Raw genomic sequence first — 19,298 nt, 5'->3', positions numbered from 1 at the left:
GTTTGCATATGTGTTGCCAGAAAAATATGAAGGAAAAGTATGAATCAGAAAGGAACAGGAGAGGTAAGAAGTAGGGCTCTGCATTTTTTACCCTCAGCCCAAAGCTGAGTTGGAGGTGCTCAGTTACCCAATTTTCAGCTCTGCTTGGAAGGGGACAAAGAAGAAAGAACAAACTCAGCACTGAGTCAGCCTCCTTCTGGAAGGAGTGCTAGGACTCCCAGTATGCAGGTTTGGGTGCCACAATATTAAAAGGACATAAAACTACTAGAGAGTGTCCAAAGGAGGGCTACAAAGACAGTGAAAGGTCTAGAGGGCAAGACGTATGAGGAGCAGCTGAGGTCCCTTGGTTTGCTCAGCCCAGAGCAGAGCAGGCTGAGGGGAGGCCTCATGGCGGCCTGCAGCTCCCTCACCAGGGGAGCAGAGGGGCAGGCGCTGAGCTCTGCTCTCTGGGGACAGCGACAGGACCCGAGGGAACAGCATGGATCTGGGACAGGGGAGGGTCAGGCTGGGGGTTAGGGAAAGGTTCTGCACCCAGAGGGTGGTTGGGCACTGGGACAGGCCCCCCAGGGCAGCGGTCATGAAGTGTTTGGACAACACTCCCAGACACATGGTCTGATTTTTGAGTGGTCTTGTGTGGAGCCAAGAGTTGGACTCGATGAACCTTGTGGGTCCTTTCCAGCTTAGGATATTTGATGAAACACGTCTGCAATACAGTGTTTCAGGAGCTGTTCCCATTTTCAGAAAGAAGTTAAAATGCTTTGTCTTCAGATCTAAAGAACAGACCTTTGTTCATGCACTTAATTCCACCTGCAACTTCATGGTGAAGATACATTTTTCCCACTGCTTTAGGTTTCTTTATTCTCATGGATTTCCAGTTCAGCTCAAAAGAACATGAGGTCTAAAGCAAAGTCAGCTAATTAAAGAAAAAATAAAAAAGTTCAAGGCTGTTTTAGCTCATGGTCACTCCTTTATCTTTCATTATAATGTGTAAGTATGTGAATTTATAAATACAAACATTTAGGCAGGAACTATTTAGAAAAAATAAGTATTCATTAGAAAGTTTATATAGAACATGAGTGTGGTTGAGCACTGGAGCATATTGCCCAGTGGTCTGGTTTTTTTTTTCCATCTTCAGACATTTTCAGACCCCAACAGGACCAGGCCACGAGCAATCTGATCTAGCTCTGAAGTTACACCATTGAACAGGAGGTTAGACAAGGTGACCCACATGCGTACCTCCCAAGCTGAGTGTTTCTGTTATTCTTTATTCCACAGTAATGTGGCAAATTTAAACAACTGTAGTTATTTGTCACTTCAAAATATACAATAAAAAGTCAGGCCAAGTGTTTTACCTACTTTGAATCCGTCTATCAGAATCCAGGAGGAACACAGGGAACAATGAAGGAGAAATATGTTTAAAGTTACTGAGAGTATTTTGTCTATATGTAAAACATTGCAGCTTTACTATCAAATATTTCCAAAAGTTGTTGAGGTAGAAACAAGCTGTGTATGTCTTGGCATCAGTTAGGAGAAATGTGAAATTCATCTTTGTTTAGCAGCAGTCCCGCAATTTTGGTAGGGGTGCTGCTGTTCCAGCAGCTGTAGTTGCCCATGCTTGGCTGTGGCTGAATGTAGTTTTGCAGGAGTAATTTTATCTCTGCTTAGGAGCTTGCCCAGATTCTGATTTGTACAGTGAGATCTGCAGGTGGTGCAAGTTGTTATACTACAGTGAACTTACTGTTTCCCAAACAGGGAATAAACATTTAAATAATGCAGGCAATGATTAAGTATGAGATAGTTAACATAAAAATCCTCTGCTCTTCTACACGGTGAGTCTCTAGGGTAAAATTTTATTAGTTAATGATCACTGTGAAATAGATGGGAGGCTTTGATGGGGTGGGTTTTTGTTGTTTGTTTTTTTTTGTTTGTTTGTTTGGTTTGGTGTTGTTTTTTTTGTTTGTTTGTTTTTCTGAGTGTGCTTTCAGAGTACATCACAGGCTTGATTTATAGACTTTATCTTATGGTGCAGTGTGCTTTGTAGCCCTGGTCCTCCAGTCATCAGATCTGGGGGAGATGCCATAGATATTTTCATGTCATAGATATTTTCTGGCCTACCTTCCTCAGAAATCCAGCACAGAGTAATAGGGTGAAATGTGATGTGCGCTTGGGTCTCAGCCCAGCATGGGGCTGGGATACAGCACTCCATCATCTCACAGCAGTACTGTGGCTCAGGAGGATCAAGCAACCATCTAATTCACATATCTTAATTTAACATTGCTAGTAATGGAGAATATAGATAATTTTGGTAAGACATGCCACAGTTGACATTGGCTCTTTTCACTCACATCTTTTCAGTTCCACTGCAGCTGGAAATACGAAACATGCTGTGGTAATGCAAGGCAACTCAACAGTTCAAGTGGCTTTAGCTGGTCTTGGTGGGTATAAATGCTACAGATAAAGTTGTGGTCAGAGATATGGGGGTGTTTTGTTTGGTGGCTGCCCTGGGCAGGAACTTAAGAACACAGGAATGGCCATATGGGGCCAGAACAGAGGATCCTCTTGCCTGGGATCTGCTGCATATTCAAGTTGTCTCTTTTCTGTGTCTTGCTTACCCATGTGGTTTTCCTATGTAATATGTGTACTGTTTGTGTATGCTACAAAATTCTTCCTTTCTTTCTTGACAAAAACTGTAATTTCCATATAAAGTCACCTAAAGTACAGTGATTGAAGTAACGACCACTAATAAAACAAGTAGTACATATTTTCCTCTTATGATCTTCTGAAGTACTGCTTGATATGTTTTAACGTCTAACATTCCTAAGGCAGATGTTTGTCACTCATGAAACATTAATTAGAGTCTCAGGATCAGAGAGAAGAAAAAATACATATGTATTTATGCATGTTCGTCTGCTTGCCTGTGAACAGGACACAGTAGAAACTTTGTATTAAAAAAAAAAAAAAAAGCAGTGAGTAAATATTTGAGGGAACAACTTTAACAGGAGTCAACATTAATTCTAATTAAGCAGAGTAAAGTAACAAAACTAGTGTGTTTTTAAACAGTTTGATTTTGGCATCTTGCTAGTAGAGTAGGTGAAGTAGTATAAACCATAATGAAAAATAATGTATATTATATTTCATCGCAGTTAAATATGTAGTGTCTGTAAAGTTATTTTCACCAATATCCTGAGTGGGAGCATAACATTCTAAGAGCTATCAGAAAATGAAATTGTGTTATGTGAAGAGCAGCTATGAAGGAAAGTGATTGAGAACTGGAAACCAGGAAAATGCACTTCAGTTCCCCTTTTCAGAAACACACAGACTGCCTGTATTTTGCCTGTTAATGTATGAAATTTGAAGGTCTTGAGAGAAAATAAATACTTATCTAAAATGAGCTGCGTGCTGCTGTGCATGGGTTAACTCGACTCACAAGTGTACCAGAGGAATGAAAGCAAATGTGTTGGGGCTGCTTTTGCCTCTGCATCTGTCTGTCTGTCTCTCTGGGACAGAGAGCAGCTCTGTGAGCCTATGTGCAGCCTTTGCTAACCTGCTTCGGCTGACGGAGGGCAGCAAACTGCTGTGGGTTTTGGTGAGTCCACTACTTGACTGATGTACTCAGGGAGTGCTGTCCCACCACTGAATCCGAAGCCCAAGGCTTTCAAAAACAGCACAGAAAACTCAACCCTGATGCCCATAGTTACTCACTTAAGAGCTCTGACTTCTATAAATGCTAAGTGGCCAAAACCCACAGTGTTTCTGAAGCCCAGGTTCCCTGTGAATTGCAAATGAATGCTAGAGATCTGAGGATTTTCTTCAACTGCTGATTGCAATACTGAATGCAAACATATAACATGGAATTTTCTGTTTTTATTTTGTTTGCCTGCACTTTTGTTTACTATGAAGGAAAGGTTGGCCCAGAAGGTATGCATGTCTCATGAACGAAGTATTCACATTGCTACATTTATATGCTATTTGCATATTTAAATACTGAATATTTATATTTCTTTCTCTTTAAAATGAAAGAAAAAATGTTAATGTCTGGATTTCCAAAACTGGCAGGAGAGTAAGATACTAACATTTACCTGTTGAGTTCTGTCTTGTATCACACATTATCACCTTCTAAGTATTCCAGTAGCAGTATCCTAATTTTTGTTTTCAGCCCATCTATTTCTCTTTTTATATGCATTATTTCTGCACACACAAGACTTGCAAGAAGAGGCGTTGTTGTGGAGTGAAAGGTGCATTTTCCAGTTGTTGATTGTGTTGATTGGTTATATGCATGCTCTTGGTTTTCTTTGTACAAATTCTGAATTTCCCTGGAAGTTATGGCATCGGTGTTATAACAGCTGGTTCCCACTGAAAAGGGTGGTGACACTCCCCTCACCCTTGGCCACAGGTTCCCATCTTCAATGATGTGTCAGGGCAGGTATTTGGCAAACTTCACTATTTAGAGAGCTAAACCAGCAAAAGCAAACAAGCTGCTCAGCTTTTTTTGCAGAATTGTCTTTTCATCATCATGTGTCCCTGAACTGGCTCACTGCAGGATCAGACAAGTGCCTGTGCCGACGCAGGAGAAAGCAACTGGAGCAGGACTGTCCTGTTATGTCAGCTTAACCAAATCACATCCTTCAACAGCCTGAGAAACACAAGAGGACCACGGCTTGCGTTATGCCTGCCTTGCAGTGCATGCTGTGGCCTGCCAAGCCCGTCATCCAGACGGAGCAGCTGCTGCAAGGTGCCAAGCCCAGGCTGGTTCTCTTTCTCATGGAAGTGAGAGCAGAAGGGGCAGAGTTGATAAATGCCTGTGTTTTGCCCCAGAGTGGGGTTAACACCTGTTTTTAGCAGCCATGGACCCAGTGGTGAAGTGCAGCTGTTAAGTCTCTCATTCAGCTACAAGTTTGGGTTGGATCTGTCACCAGCTCCCTGCTGGCCAAGCTCTTGCCCAGGCTGCCAGGATGCTGCATTGAAGCTTGAATTTCAGTGGCAGAAGGTAGTACTGTGTATTTGGCCCATGGGCAGGCTGTTTTGTGGAGACCTGTCACCGTGTGGCACATTTTATTGTGCCGCTGAGCATGGTTCAAGGTTTTAATGAACATACTGCTCTCCCTGTGCAACTCTGCTCTGCCTATCACTCAGAAAACACAGGGTGGGTATAAAAAGACCCACTTTGTGTGTTTTTAACAGTGCTGCTGCACATACCAAAAACCTTTTGTGGTCTGTATGAAGAGTGAAGGCAAAACACCTAGGAAGTAATGGGCAGCATTCATAAAAGGAGAAAATTTTGCATTACCAGGGTTGTTCTAATCCCCACTGCATGCTCTGGAGAACTTGATGGCCATCTACTGGCGAAGTCTGAGTCTTTGTTTTAATGTGCAGACTTTTGCATCACAGAAAAGCACTTGTACATCTGTGAGTTGTAGAGATGCATGTTTTCACTTCTATCTGGAAATAACACATCTGAGGTTTTGTAGATCATCCTAAATGCTCCCATCCAAAAAATGTCCGATTGTGTTCATTCATTTCCCTGTGAGCAGTGATAACTATAGGTGTTGCAGCTGGAGGCAACCAGCTGTCTCCCAGGATTTATGTTAGTTTAATGGTTCCTATACCAATACAGAAATTACACTGTTTTTAGGAATAATGAGTTGCAAATAAATAAATGTCAAGCTGACGAGCCAGAACCCGATTTTTTTCTTTGTTATTTTATCTCCCAACCTTGACGCATCAGCAGTAATTTGATATATCCTGCAATTTTCCTGGGATATTACATAGTGTCAGTCCTGTTGCTAAACCCCACCTTGAGTTTTAAAGGCTGCCTGAGATCTTGGATGTCAGCAGGAGAACTGGCAGCTTCTCCTCGGGGCACCCTGGCAGCTGCTGATGTTCTTCCAGGTCTTCACTTCTTCACTCTGGGAAGTCTGTGAGGGACACTTAGTCAAGAGTGGTTGCTTTTTTTTAAACTACTATATGCTTTTTTTTTTTTTTCTTTCATTTTTTTACATGATTTTAAACACATTGCAATCAGGAAAAAAAAAAATCATTACAAAAAGCAATACCTGTGAGTTCCCAGTCATTTCTATTCTCTAGGTGCTTGTCTGCTGTGATGCCATCAAGCAGTAGTTCTGGAGCTCTGTGCCAGAGCCACCTGGCAGATCCCCAATGGCCTTTCAAAAACACAGCAAATGATTTTGAGGACTTTGTTCTTTTTTTTCTGTCACCGTGTGTGGTCAGCAAAGTTATTTTGTGGAAATTGCTCGAGATAGTGGAGGGTGTCCCTTTACTGCTACATGAGCATGAAAAGAACTGAAGTGAAAGTCCCTGCGAGAGTCACTAACCTCAGGAAGCTCTAAAAAAACACATCTGTAGGCTCTTTTTAAGGCTTCCTGTGGTATCACCAGTTAAACAGTCACAGGGCTTGTGCAAGGCTCAAACAAAGCTGATGCTCAGGTCCAGCCTGGCATTCTCCACCTGTGCGCTTGTCTGCACCTAAAATGGGTGCTAACTATGGGGTCCCCCTGTGGCACACGGGCTAGAGAAGATCCCCTTGAGGGGGTGCTCTGAGCTGTCACCTGTGTCCCTTCTGATGGTTAGCAAGAATTTGGAAGTGGCAGCACCTATCATGTGGCACTGCTTCATTTATACCCTCCTGTGTAAACCCCCAGGAAAGCAAGAGCAGCTCACACCATGAGGTCACCTTCTGGTACGTGACAGCTAGCTCCTTAGGAGGTGCTGACTGTGCTCAAGGTTCGCTTTTTTTTTTCCTCAGTGCTGGCAATCGCAGCAGCATTGTAAGCTTGATCCTCCTCCCATTTAAACAAACTGTATTATCCAGGATCTGAACGCCCTGTTACAAAACAGGCTTTTAAGACAGCTTGTAAATCCCATGCAGCAAAAATGATGCACAAATGCTTATTTTTGAAGATAAAGATTTTTGGGTCCTGCGCACTGGGTTATGTACCCTCAGTACTGAGCTTTAAGATTTGATTTACAGTTGCTTCTTATTTTAGCTGGTGGGGTGTTAAAAAAAAGAATCTGGAGTAGTGGGACTGATCTCAGTTAATCATCTAACCCAAGACTTTCATTTGCCCTGAGATGCAGATACTTAAATACAATTCCTAAGCTGTATACGTGACAGCTAAACATATCTGTATTCCTGTCACATAGTTAAAGCGCTGATGTGTCTTACTCTCTTGGGGACTACTTTTTGCTGGTTAATGTTCATATTATGGCCCCCTGTCCATTTCTTCCTCTATTTCAGAAATTCCCTGCATGCCCATTTACACATATCATATTCTAGGCAAAAGTAATTAATCTGAAAAATCTCTTTGACTGAAGGTGAAGTATATATTGTGTTAAGAAAAAAAGAGGGTTGTCAGAAAGAGAATGCTCCTTTTTCGAAGTAGTGCTTTAAATTGGGGTTGTACTTTAAAAGCATTGAAACGGAAAGAAAGATGAATAATTTGGACTACCACAAATTTGAAACCTAAATATTTGAAGTGCAGTAAATTGGAACATCAGTGAAATCACATGCTAATGGTGTGAGATGCTCTAGGCAAAGTTTTAACCCGATACAATCATCAGCAAATTTTGGAAATCCCTGAAAAAGAAGTTTATGCCAGAACAGCTACAGCTGTAACAACACTGGCTATTGTAACAGAGGATTGAATATTGATTTTGACACAGGAGCTTCTCAGCATCAGTATTTCTTTCAAATGCCATTCTTACTATTGTAGCTTCCCCAGAGGGTCTTGCTCCTTTTCATGAGCAGATTCAGTTTCCTTGCCTATGATTCATTTCCATTTGATTGTCACAAGCTATTTCAGGAGCTGAAAACTTGCATCTTAAGAGTTTAAAAGAGTATCTGACAAACCTCAAGGTCATTGTCGTGAATGTCAATAAACCTGGGAATGCGGTGTAAGTCCCAGAAACTTGAGGAAGGGCAATGTTGTTCCTGTACTCACAGTAACTGAGCAGGCTAGTATAACTGTAGGTGAACTGCTGTGCAGTATAACTGTAATGGGGCTGATAAGGAGATCAATCGATAATGATTTATAGCTGGGTAATATAATTAATGGAAATCAATGAGGGTTTGGATCCTGGCATACCAACTTGATAATGTTTTATGACACAAGTTTGTCTAACCCAAGGCTAGTGCATTGTTGTAGCAGACTTTCTTCAAGGATTTGACTTGATATGCAGTGTGTTTATAAACCAAAGCAACACGACTTCAACATTACATTTTGATTGCTTAAAATTGGGATGACTGATAGGCCTTAGGACACTGGAGTAAATGAATTATCTTCAGTGAGCATATGCATTTTTGTGGGGATTGTTCCCTGGCCCTGTGCTACTATTTTTTTTATTATTATTATTAATCATCAGTCTGAAAGGAAATAAAATTAATTGACTTGCAGGTAATTCAGCAGTCCTGGCTATCGGGGGAGGTCCCAGTTGACTGGCGGCTAGCAAATGTGACGCCCATCTACAAGAAGGGCCGGAGGGCAGACCCGGGAAACTACAGGCCTGTCAGTTTGACCTCAGTGCCAGGGAAGCTCATGGAGCAGATCCTCCTGAGAGTCATCACGCAGCACTTGCAGGGCCAGCAGGCGATCAGGCCCAGTCAGCATGGGTTTATGAAAGGCAGATCCTGCTTGACGAACCTGATCTCCTTCTATGACAAAGTGACGCGCTGGGTGGACGAGGGAAAGGCTGTGGATGTGGTCTACCTTGACTTCAGCAAGGCTTTTGACACCATCTCCCACAGCATTCTCCTCAAGAAACTGGCTGCTCTTGGCTTGGACTGGCGCACGCTTCGTTGGGTTAGAAACTGGCTGGATAGCCGGGCCCAAAGAGTCGTGGTGAATGGAGTCAAGTCCAGTTGGAGGCCAGTCACTAGTGGCGTCCCCCAGGGCTCGGTGCTGGGGCCGGTCCTCTTTAATATCTTCATCAATGATCTGGACGAGGGCATCGAGTGCACCCTCAGTAAGTTCGCAGATGACACCAAGTTAGGTACATGTGTTGATCTGCTTGAGGGTAGGAAAGCTCTGTAGGAGGATCTGGATAGGCTGGACCGATGGGCTGAGGTCAACTGCATGAAGTTCAACAAGGCCAAGTGCCGGGTCCTGCACCTGGGGCGCAATAACCCCAAGCAGAGCTACAGGCTGGGAGAGGAATGGTTGGAGAGCTGCCAGGCAGAGAAGGACCTGGGAGTGATGGTGGATAGTCGGCTGAATATGAGCCAGCAGTGTGCTCAGGTGGCCAAGAAGGCCAACGGCATCCTGGCTTGTATCAGGAACAGTGTGACCAGCAGGGCTAGGGAGGTGATCGTCCCCCTGTACTCAGCTCTGGTGAGGCCGCACCTCGAGTACTGTGTTCAGTTTTGGGCCCCTCGCTACAAGAAGGACATCGAGGTGCTTGAGCGGGTGCAGAGAAGGGCGACGAAGCTGGTGAGGGGCCTGGAGAACAAGTCCTACGAGGAGCGGCTGAGGGAGCTGGGCTTGTTCAGCCTGGAGAAGAGGAGGCTCAGGGGCGACCTTATCGCTCTTTATAGGTACCTCAAGGGAGGCTGTAGCGAGGTGGGGGTTGGCCTGTTCTCCCACGTGCCTGGTGACAGGACGAGGGGGAATGGGCTTAAGTTGCGCCAGGGGAGTTTTAGGTTAGATGTTAGGAAGAACTTCTTCACTGAAAGGGTTGTGAGGCATTGGAACAGGCTGCCCAGGGAAGTGGTGGAGTCACCATCCCTGGAAGTCTTTAAAAGACGTTTAGATGTAGAGCTTAGGGATATGGTTTAGTGGGGACTGTTAGCGTTAGGTCAGAAGTTGGACTCGATGATCTTGAGGTCTCTTCCAACCTAGAAATTCTGTGATTCTGTGTGATTCTGTAATTGAGAACTGTTAAATAAGGAAATGGAAAAATCACTGCTGCAGGGTGATAGGGATCTCTTGGCAATGTGTATGAAAGCAAGCAACAGGCATTTAGCCAAATACAAGGGTCCATAGTTCAGATCTGGGTGCTAGAAACACTTTTTCACAAAAGGTGTCAGGATTTTTATCTATGTAAGCTTATCAAGGAGAAATTACGGAGTCTATCAAGGAAATTGGTTAGAAAGAAAGGTTCAGTGAGTTTGGAACTGGACATGTAAAGTTGAAATAAAGCGCAGATAAAGTCAGACTAGTTCATTATTGGAGCAGTATTTCAAGGATCATGGTGTTTTCTCTGGCAATAAGCACATCTAAATCAAGACTTCAATTATTTCATACTGCAAAATATACCCTAGTTCAAGCATGAATTGTTTCAAAGAGGTGCTGTGGACTATGTTGCAGAAAAGGAAATATTTAAGTAATTGCTTGGGTCGCTTCTGGCATAGTGATTTATTACTGCTGATGTTTTGGGGCCCAAGGTATGTGCTGTGCTCTTGCTTCATTTTTTTCCCCTTCTGTTCTGTTTTTTTTTAGTTCCATTTCACCATTCAGTATTGAAAGCACAAGGCGTCAGAGAAGGTCAGAGTCTCCAGACTCCAGGAAGCGGCGCATCCACCGGTGTGACTTCGAGGGATGCAACAAGGTGTACACAAAAAGTTCCCACCTGAAGGCCCACCGGAGGACGCACACAGGTAAGGCTTTGCTGGCACTGTGTTGCATGGTTAAGACAAGCAGGTTCCTTTCTGCCTAATACAGGACCTATTGAACTTGCATCCTACACTAACAGACAAATGTCTGGATGGAAATAGTGGAGATGTCTGTGGGTACACTTGTATTGGCATGCTGGTGCACATCAGGGACATACTTTTGAATTGAACTTCCCTGTCGTGGCCACTTTCTATGCTTTCCTTCTCAACATTTAAGCACTCTTAGCACAAACTGGACTCGTTTCAGCTGAAACTAAACAGAAAAGTGGCCTCCATGGACACATCTAATGTTTTTCAACCAACAATGGATGATTTGGTTGATGGATGAATGGATGAATGGAAGCCAACCAAGGCTTGTCCAAGGAAAACCATCAAGAAGATGAAAGAGTATGAACATGGATCTTCAACAACTTTTTAACTCTACAGACCGGCTCCTATTGAGCTATTATACTATTTGCTTTTACTGATGTAGCCTTTCAATTACAGGTGCTGCTAAATACCTTCCGTTCAATCCAAGTGTAAATTCAAGAACTGTGGATTTCTTTCTGGATGCTTTCAGAAGCATCTACCGCATACTGCCAAGGGAAGTCAGTCACTTAATGAGAATAGGTTGTACTAGGTCCTTTCACCAAAAATGCGAGAGAGGTGCCTAGATGAGCTGGATCCCATTCAGTGATGATAATACTTAATCAATACCTGGCTTTCTTATTAACTTTATAGGTCATTACTACTCCCCATGACAGACATGTGAGGGCAGCTGAAGCAGTGATGTGTAATTGTTGTAATTTTATTGTGGAGAAACTCAGGAATAGCTTTTTGAGGTCATCAAGAACAATTTAAAAGGTGACCGCTAAAATGGCTAAAAAGGCAGTGGACAGAACACTATTGAGTTTCAGTGCTGTTCCTAACTCTGCTGTTGATCTACTTAAATTAAATTTATTGATCTCTCTGCTCTTAATGTACTTCAACATTCTTGTAACTCCTTGGAGAAAATATGGTGTTTGTCCAGCACACAGCACAAAGTTGTTCTTTGTTGAGAACCTGGTGGTGCTTTCTGTGGTGTGATGTACTCTAAAGAGTAGGAGATATTAGTTTAAAAATTAAGTGGTGACTTCTCCATTTCAGATGAAGTCACCTCTGCATCATTCTTTCCAATATGTCTTTAGGTTGCTAGGACTTTTATTGAAAGGAATACCGAACAAAGCTCCATCCTAATACCCCCCACTAAACTAATTCCTGTAAAGTAGAGTCTCTTCCTATAACCGCATAAATACTCTGGGTATTTCATTAGGCTTCTCTCCACTCCAGTTATTCTGATTTCTTCATATCTTCCCAGTAATGCTTGAGCTTTCTCTCTTAATTGTTTTGTCTTAATTCTTTTTCCCTTTTCCTTATTTTTTCCCTGTATATTTCGTATTCTAATGTATTTTATGTACCCTTACCCTTTTGCCTTGTTCTCTGCCATTCTTCTTTTACTTCCTTTATCTCAGTCTACCTCTACTCCATCCCTTTCCTTCTTTGTATCTTGATTCCTAAGTTGTTGCCCAATTCTTTAATGAGTCTGTAATTCATCAGTGATCTCATGACAGACCAGCTCTTGTGTATAACACACCCAAATCGATGTTAGATAGTCTGCACCACTGAAGCTCAGGCTATGCATTTCAGGTGCTTGAAACTAGGTACTTAAGGCATAAAATGGTGTTGGTAATTGCAGTTTATGCAGCTATAACTCTCGGGTAGCATGAAGGGAGTTTCTGTACCAAAAGTAATGCAGGATTCATCTCTCCAGCTTTGGTTCCCCAGCGGCTGGGTGTCTAGGCTTTGCTATCTGTCTGGGATCTCCGGGTAGTCATAGAAGAGGGCTTGGCACCTCTGGGGCACATTATTCCTTCTTCAGGTAGACACAAGGATTGGCATCTGAAAGTGCTTCTGTTTCACTTGCTAAATACAGAGGAAGCTCAGGTACTTGCCTGTTAGCTGGCTGAAATGAATCCCCACCCCAAAAGGCTGCTGCCTGAAATATTTTATAGTCATGTTGGATATTAGTTCATTCCTTCAGGGAGAAAAGAAAATACAATAGGAAAAATAACCTCAAATCAAAAGCTTTCATTAAATGATCAGTTGTTAACTGTATTATACTGTCATGTCTTTGTGCCTGCTGCAATGTAAGAAGTGTAGTCTAGAGAGAAGGTGAGCACTAAATTCAACCAGCAATCCAATGAGAAAATCCATGTTGTGCTGTTAAAATGTGTTTCATGGAATGCTTTTCAGGTCTTGGTAAGAAGTTGATGTAATCTGACTTACATGTAGCATTGGCCATGAGCATGCTCTATGTATTAATCTCATTTTACATTTTTTATCTTGGCTTTTACTTTTGCTTCAGGCAAAAGAAGTTAATTATTCACATATGACCCACAATAATTAGTGTGCAGTTTTGGATAAGTATAAATGAATTATGACAGCTATGCACGCAAGGGTAAGCAAGTTTGAATAGGCAACTTTCTGAGGAAAGATCACAGAAACTCAACATTGCATAATCTGGGCTTTTTTTTTTTTTTTTTTTTTTTTTTCCTAGGCAAACTGATCTTGCTAACAATTGTTTGGCTAAGCAGGATGTGTTTGAAAACTATTTTTTTCATTTACTATGTTTACATAGTCACTAAAACATGCACGTTCACTTGGAAAACAGGGAAAATAGTATGGCATTATGACAGGATGAACAGCTTCCTTGGTTGGAAAGTACATTTCTTTTGAACTTCATTAAAAATTGAAACAAAATATTACACACAGAAACATTTGCATTCAATTCTCTTTGAGTGTTGCCTCCCTTTTTTAAGCAAGCCATCAGCCAGCTTCCAAATAGTTCTCACCGGTGTCCTCAAGCCTTAGCGGAGTGGAGTGGGCATGGAAGCCACTGGGGGGCGAGCTTGAATTACGTATCGTGTCTGAAACTGGGAAAACTGCAAGTGAAACCTGTAATCGCTGGAGCATTTCATAAATCACAAGCACTTGCTATTGAATTTCTCTTTCTAGTATCAGGTTCTTGTTGTTGTTTTGCCAGATCGTCAAATAAAGCTATCAGGAGGTATTGGGTGTGATGGAGAGCCTTCAGGACTCGCAGTCAATCTTGCAGCTCAGGTTTATCATCTTTTTCTGCAAGGAGAAAACGGTGAGAAACTGGCTCACCGGAGTTGCGTAGAGTTAGTTTCTGCTTCAGTGAACATAAAGAAAATTACTAATGTGTGATTCTATAAATGAGTATTCTGTAAGTATCGGAAAACTAGCAGCTCTGGGTTGCATTCCCTATCCGCCTGTGTCTGTTCTGCTTAGTGTAGGCGCTCGTGTCAGCCCTGGGAGTTAATGGTGGAGAGCTGAAACTCCTGTTCCCTGTCAGGCGTGCACCTATGTAGCCCTGGTGGGACTCATCTTTGTTAGCTTGCTTCTTTTACTTTGAAGACATATAGGGAAACAACCGTAGCATTATTTTATGATATGTAATTGCTATTTCAGGTCCTCTAGGAGATATTAAATTTGCCACTGACGCTTCCAGTAGGACAGCTGAGCAGTCAAGACTAAGCAATACTGGATCTTTCCACTCAGTGTGTTCTTTTTACCATCAAAATTTAATTCTAAAAATATTTAAATTTTATCTTATTGCTGTTTTCTTTTTATATTAGACCTGGCTTGTGAAAGATCTACAAACTCTCTTCCTTTTAAATAGAGATGATGAAAATCTGGCATGTTTTATGTAAATCAAAGAGTCAAATTTTGCCTGCTGTTGAGAAGCTGACATGGGTTATAAAAACTAGGTTTTAGTAACTGATCCGTGAACTTGGTAAAGCTGGAAGTCCTGGGTCTGTGGAGCTGTAAAATTGGCAATGAGTGTCAAAGATTTCATTCTTTTGGCAAAAAAAAAGCAGGCATATGTTTTCATGCCAAAAATTTGAGGGCATATGTCTCGACCTCCTCTCTAGTTGGCTGGATGTTTCTGAAATGTCACCAAAAAGCTGCAAAGTGGTCAAAAATATTCACAGTTTCCTTGCAAAATTTCATGGTTATTTTTCAGTCATCTGTAACTATAATGAAACTAAATATAAGAGCTAAATATGATGAAGGTGGCAGGACAAAGCCACAATTTATCAGGTCAAATGCAAGACAGTTAAGTCTCAGGTGAAATAATACATCTCAGGTTATACATTATTATAGCCTTTATCAGCATAGTGGGTGTGGATAAGGGGAGTGTATGGAACAATGAGAGGACAAGGCAGAGAGTTTTAAGAGAGGGAAGAGGGAGAACAAGAACAAACACCCAGGACCCTTTGGTCTACATGCCATAACAGTGCAAAGGAGGCATGAGAAAGTGAAAACACCTTTTGGATAGACGTCAGTGATCATAGGAAAAGCACATAGCACCTTGTGTGTTCGTAGTGATTTCAGTTGCCTTGATATAAAATAGATTAAGTAATGAGAAGTGTGTCAAATGATGACAGGTTCTACCTGCCTGCAGAGTCACTGCAGGGAGCCCACCTCTGTGCAGCTAGCTGTGGATGATGTCCCATGGCATGCATGTGGTGCACTGGTAAGTTCTTTCACACCACAGAGGGCAAACCGTCCCACTGGCCAGCAACTTCACTTTTGATCCAGAGGCTACTTGGTCTACAAATACCAGTCAGTGGTATCCTCTTTTAACCAATAGTACCAAAGCTGACCTTTGCATACTGTGACCCAGTTTTCATACTCATCATCTGTCTCCTCTCGAATAGGGAGAACATGTAAATTTGAGCCATATTATGTAAATTGAAGAGGCAAATTATACTGTCTGTTAGGGGCCTGGTAAAGAACAGAGACTTTGAAACAGGTATAATGGATAATACATGTGGAGGATATTTAAAGCTCTTCCCTTTCTTCTAGGTATGCAGAGTACACTGTGTGGTGTGAATGCGTCACAGTCAAAGCGGTGCCTAGCGCGGGGATTATGACCTGAGAAATCTAACCCACTAACTACATAGTCATTTAAAGGGAAATTTGATTTGTGTTGGATTTCACATCTAAAGTTGCTCACAGCTAAATCCATTTCTAGCTTCTTGTGGCTACTCTTTTACCATATGGAAAGGCCCAAGGAGTTTAAACTGTTGTGTGAATCATCCTGAAGAATTCAATAAAGGAATAAGATGCCTGCTTTAAAGTTATGTGCAGCATGATTTTACATCTGATAGAGAAGTGATTGCTTTCTGTCTCTCACTTTTGTAGGACTTTCTTTGTAGCTGGTGTTGTAGCTATACAATCACCACTTTGTATTTCAATGCAGTGCTATTTCAGTCATTAGTTACTACTTTCTCGAGGAATGTAGCAGAGTAGCTTCCTGGAGTCAGTGGCAGCAGAAGCCTGGGATGTTCCAGTGGCATGAAGTGGGAATGGATTTAGTCCATGAGTATAGGGTAGGGTGGCATCCAGCCACAACTGTGGCATTGCTCCTGCCTCCAGTGGGTGGAGGAAGGCAAGAGACCTTCCTCCCTATCTGTATCAGCTTCTGCAGGGCTCTGACACAGGGCTGTGGCTGCAGATTTTCATCTGTGAGCTCCAACCAGTGCTGATCTTGGTGCCCCTGCTGCCGAAGTTGTGGCTGCACTTAAAGACGCAGGCTGAACATAGCCCCCAGGCCAAATAATTTCTTTTAGTGTTCAGGGGTTTGTCCTTGATCAACGCCTATATCATTCCTGACATATGAGAGCAAATACCTTTGCCTCAGACGTAATGAAGCCTATTTGTTAGTGTCAGGGGGTCCTCATCAGCGTGTCCTCATTACATGGAGACACTAAACATCTCAGAAATGTGGTTTTGTACCTGAGAAAATGACAACATTTCCTCCCCAAGAAGTTCCTTTTTTGCTGGGTTGAGACACCGCCCTAGAAGAGAGAGAGCTAGTGAGTACACGGGTGTTTTATTTAGTCTGTGCTTTTTCAAACATTGCATTCCTCTCACTCACTGTTGCTCCATATATTATTTTAATATGAAAGGGCCCCTGTCATTAGTCTTTGTTCACATTTTCCTTTCAGCAATTTCAGAGCAGACTTAAGAAGTCAGAGGCACCAAAATAGTTATTTTTGCTTGGTAGGTTTTAAAACTCCATTCATTACCTGTTGTTTTCTTAAGGTCTTTTGAATGCCTTTTGCTAGCTATACATTCCAGAGAGATATTTACAGGTTTGTAATCCCTTCTTTAGACAAATATTGGGAGGAAACAACATTTTTAAAATAATCCTCTTGGATTTGACCTGAACTGTGCAGATTTTTGGCCTACTTTAAAATTAACACCTCTTTGCCACCTGCCCACTAGACTCTCTTCAAAAGTCCAGCTTTTCTTTCTTATGTCCTACATGCCTCTTAGGGCCCTTATCCCAGAGCTCTTCCTTCTGCATATAAATCTGCTGAGTGAAAAAAGCTGCAACAGCAGGTTCACATGCTGTTCCAGAACCTAGGAATTTAAATAAACAAAGCTAATTTTAAAATTACTTTTATTTAAGTAAAATAGGAGGTTCTATTTGTTTTGGGTGATGCTTTTATTTTTTAAGAAATATTTTCATTTAGTGTTTAAAATTTACTGCCAGTTTCAATAAACAGTTGAGCTTTCTAATGTGGAAACCAGTATATTTCGTGGAAGTCTTCACGTCTAGCTTTTTGCCCTTTCTTCATGCAATTTCTGTTTAGAAGATAGACAAATACTTTAATAAACAGGACTGCTAAAGCCTCAGCCTATTGATGTTCCTGGGTTCAGATTTCAGGACAGAAATTAGGAGGTATTTAAAATAGGGTGTCTGCTGGTAGAATACCTACCAGGGTATAAAGGCAGACTCACCAAGGCCACCGCATCCTGGTAAGGTGATGTTCAGAAATGTGAACCTCTGCTAGCCGCCTGGATGTAGAGGGATAGTTGTCCGAGTCCAGCTACTTACGGGCAGGTGTCCATACCACAGGGAGCTCGTACATCCAGTTCTCTTCCAATAGCCGCTCCATGGAAAGTTAAATGATTTCATTTCTGGCGAGTTCTGCAAGCTCTGAATTCACCTTACACACAGGGAGTCGTTTCTCTGCATTGTAGGTCTGATGCCGTGCCGATATGGAAGAGTGCCCATGTGGTTATTCCAAGGCACTTTGATGGGAAAGCAAGTCTAATTGTGTCTGTGATTGCTTTCAGTCTCTAGGTTATGAAAAATATTTGCAACAGTGCCCCTTGACTTTGTAAATATGGGGTGCATATGTGTTTTGTCTGTGTGTGGCACGAGGGAATAATGATGATTTCATTATGCAGAATAAAATTTTCTCTAAGTAAGCCATTTAGTGCTTAATATTCTACCTCCAAAGAACTGCAGTTCATCTGAGGTCTCAGGCATGATTGTGGTCTACCATTTGCAGCCCTGCAGTGGCATGAAGGCGAGAAAGACCTCCCTACTCCCATTCCCTCCAGTGTACTTTCCCAGATGTTGCCTCCAGATGCACCCAGACCTAGAGGAGTAAAAACACATTACAGGGCTTCCAAGGACGTTAACTCTTGCAGCCCACTCAGTCCCAGATGGGGAATGCATAGCAACATGCTACGAAATTCCCGTTTCTGGTAATACCACGTCTTTCATGAACTGTGCCTGGAGTTGCTTGTGCCCATGCTGTTCTTTTCAGGGCAGCCTGTCAATCAGAAACAAACTGTTTGAGAATAGAGCATGCTCAAAAGTAGAAGTAAGTTTCACAAAAGCCTTTGCTTTAATGTTTTATTCAGCTTTTTTTTTTTTTTTCTGCTTAATTTTTTCCTAAAAGGAAAAAGGAAAGCAGAGCCTGAAAGCAAGTATTTTCCATCTTCATTTTTTGCAAACAAGTAGGCAGAGAACTGGAGAAATTTTATTAAACTTCTCCTTTCCCATGAAAAGAAACAGATAAGATGACTCCTGTGTAGGATGGGTGGTTATTTTCTGCACTTCGGTATTTTCTCCACAGAGGATATGAAATTTTCATGTGTATTTTGTCAGTTAATATTTTTCTTTGATACTATATATATTTACATTTTATGGTGATAAAAAATTATTATCTCTCAATTTAGAAAGCTTTATACTATTCACAACTCATTTGCTTAACTAGTGAGGTCTTTAAGGGAGGTGTTTTTCGCTGCTCTGTTTCTGTAAACAGCCTGGCACACCAGGGTCCTGCCCTCTGAATGAGACAAAGCTCGACCCTTGGAGCTTTTTTGTTGTTTTTGGTTTGTTTGTTTATTTCTCTGGGGATTTGCTTCTTGTTTTGCTTTGTTTCGTTTTTACAGTTAGTGGAAAGTTTAATTTTTATATTGAGAAACATCAATATTGCTCTAGCTGAACGTGCTGGAGCAAGTCCTGGAGCATCCAGGAGGAGTGACGGGAGCAGAATTGGAGGCACAGTTATTGCAGATGGAAATGGAAGTGTCACTTAGTTGGCATCTCCCTTGCAGTTAGGGACCACAGACAAGAAAAGGTGTTTTCTGTGAGGAGGCCAGACCAAAACTCAGGCCGGCAGCACCCCAGCCAAAGAGAGTTAGTGTGCAAGTCTGCTACCACCATGTGCGCAGCTGGCTGCTGTTGTAAGTACATCACCTTTCCCAAATTCCTTTGTGAGTGAAGGTTGCCATAAAAGGAGAAATCTCATCCTTACCCAAA

General features: G+C 42.0%; 1 protein-coding gene across 13 annotated transcripts in view; it reads left to right on the top strand.

Annotated features, from left to right (window-relative positions):
* KLF12 (KLF transcription factor 12) overlaps window positions 1–19,298 on the top strand; it is a 251,856-nt gene that overhangs the window by 215,949 nt on the left and 16,609 nt on the right. For all 13 annotated transcript variants that reach the window (XM_084535441.1, XM_084535438.1, XM_084535436.1 and 10 more), the window contains one exon: window positions 10,452–10,609. In XM_084535441.1, coding sequence (XP_084391567.1) covers window positions 10,452–10,609 — 158 coding nt within the window. The remainder of the gene's footprint in view (window positions 1–10,451; window positions 10,610–19,298) is intronic.

Source organism: Aythya ferina (genome assembly GCF_964211825.1).
Source record: "Aythya ferina genome assembly, chromosome: 1".
NCBI classification, from domain to species: Eukaryota; Metazoa; Chordata; class Aves; order Anseriformes; family Anatidae; genus Aythya; species Aythya ferina.
This window is presented reverse-complemented; position numbering and strand designations above follow the sequence as displayed.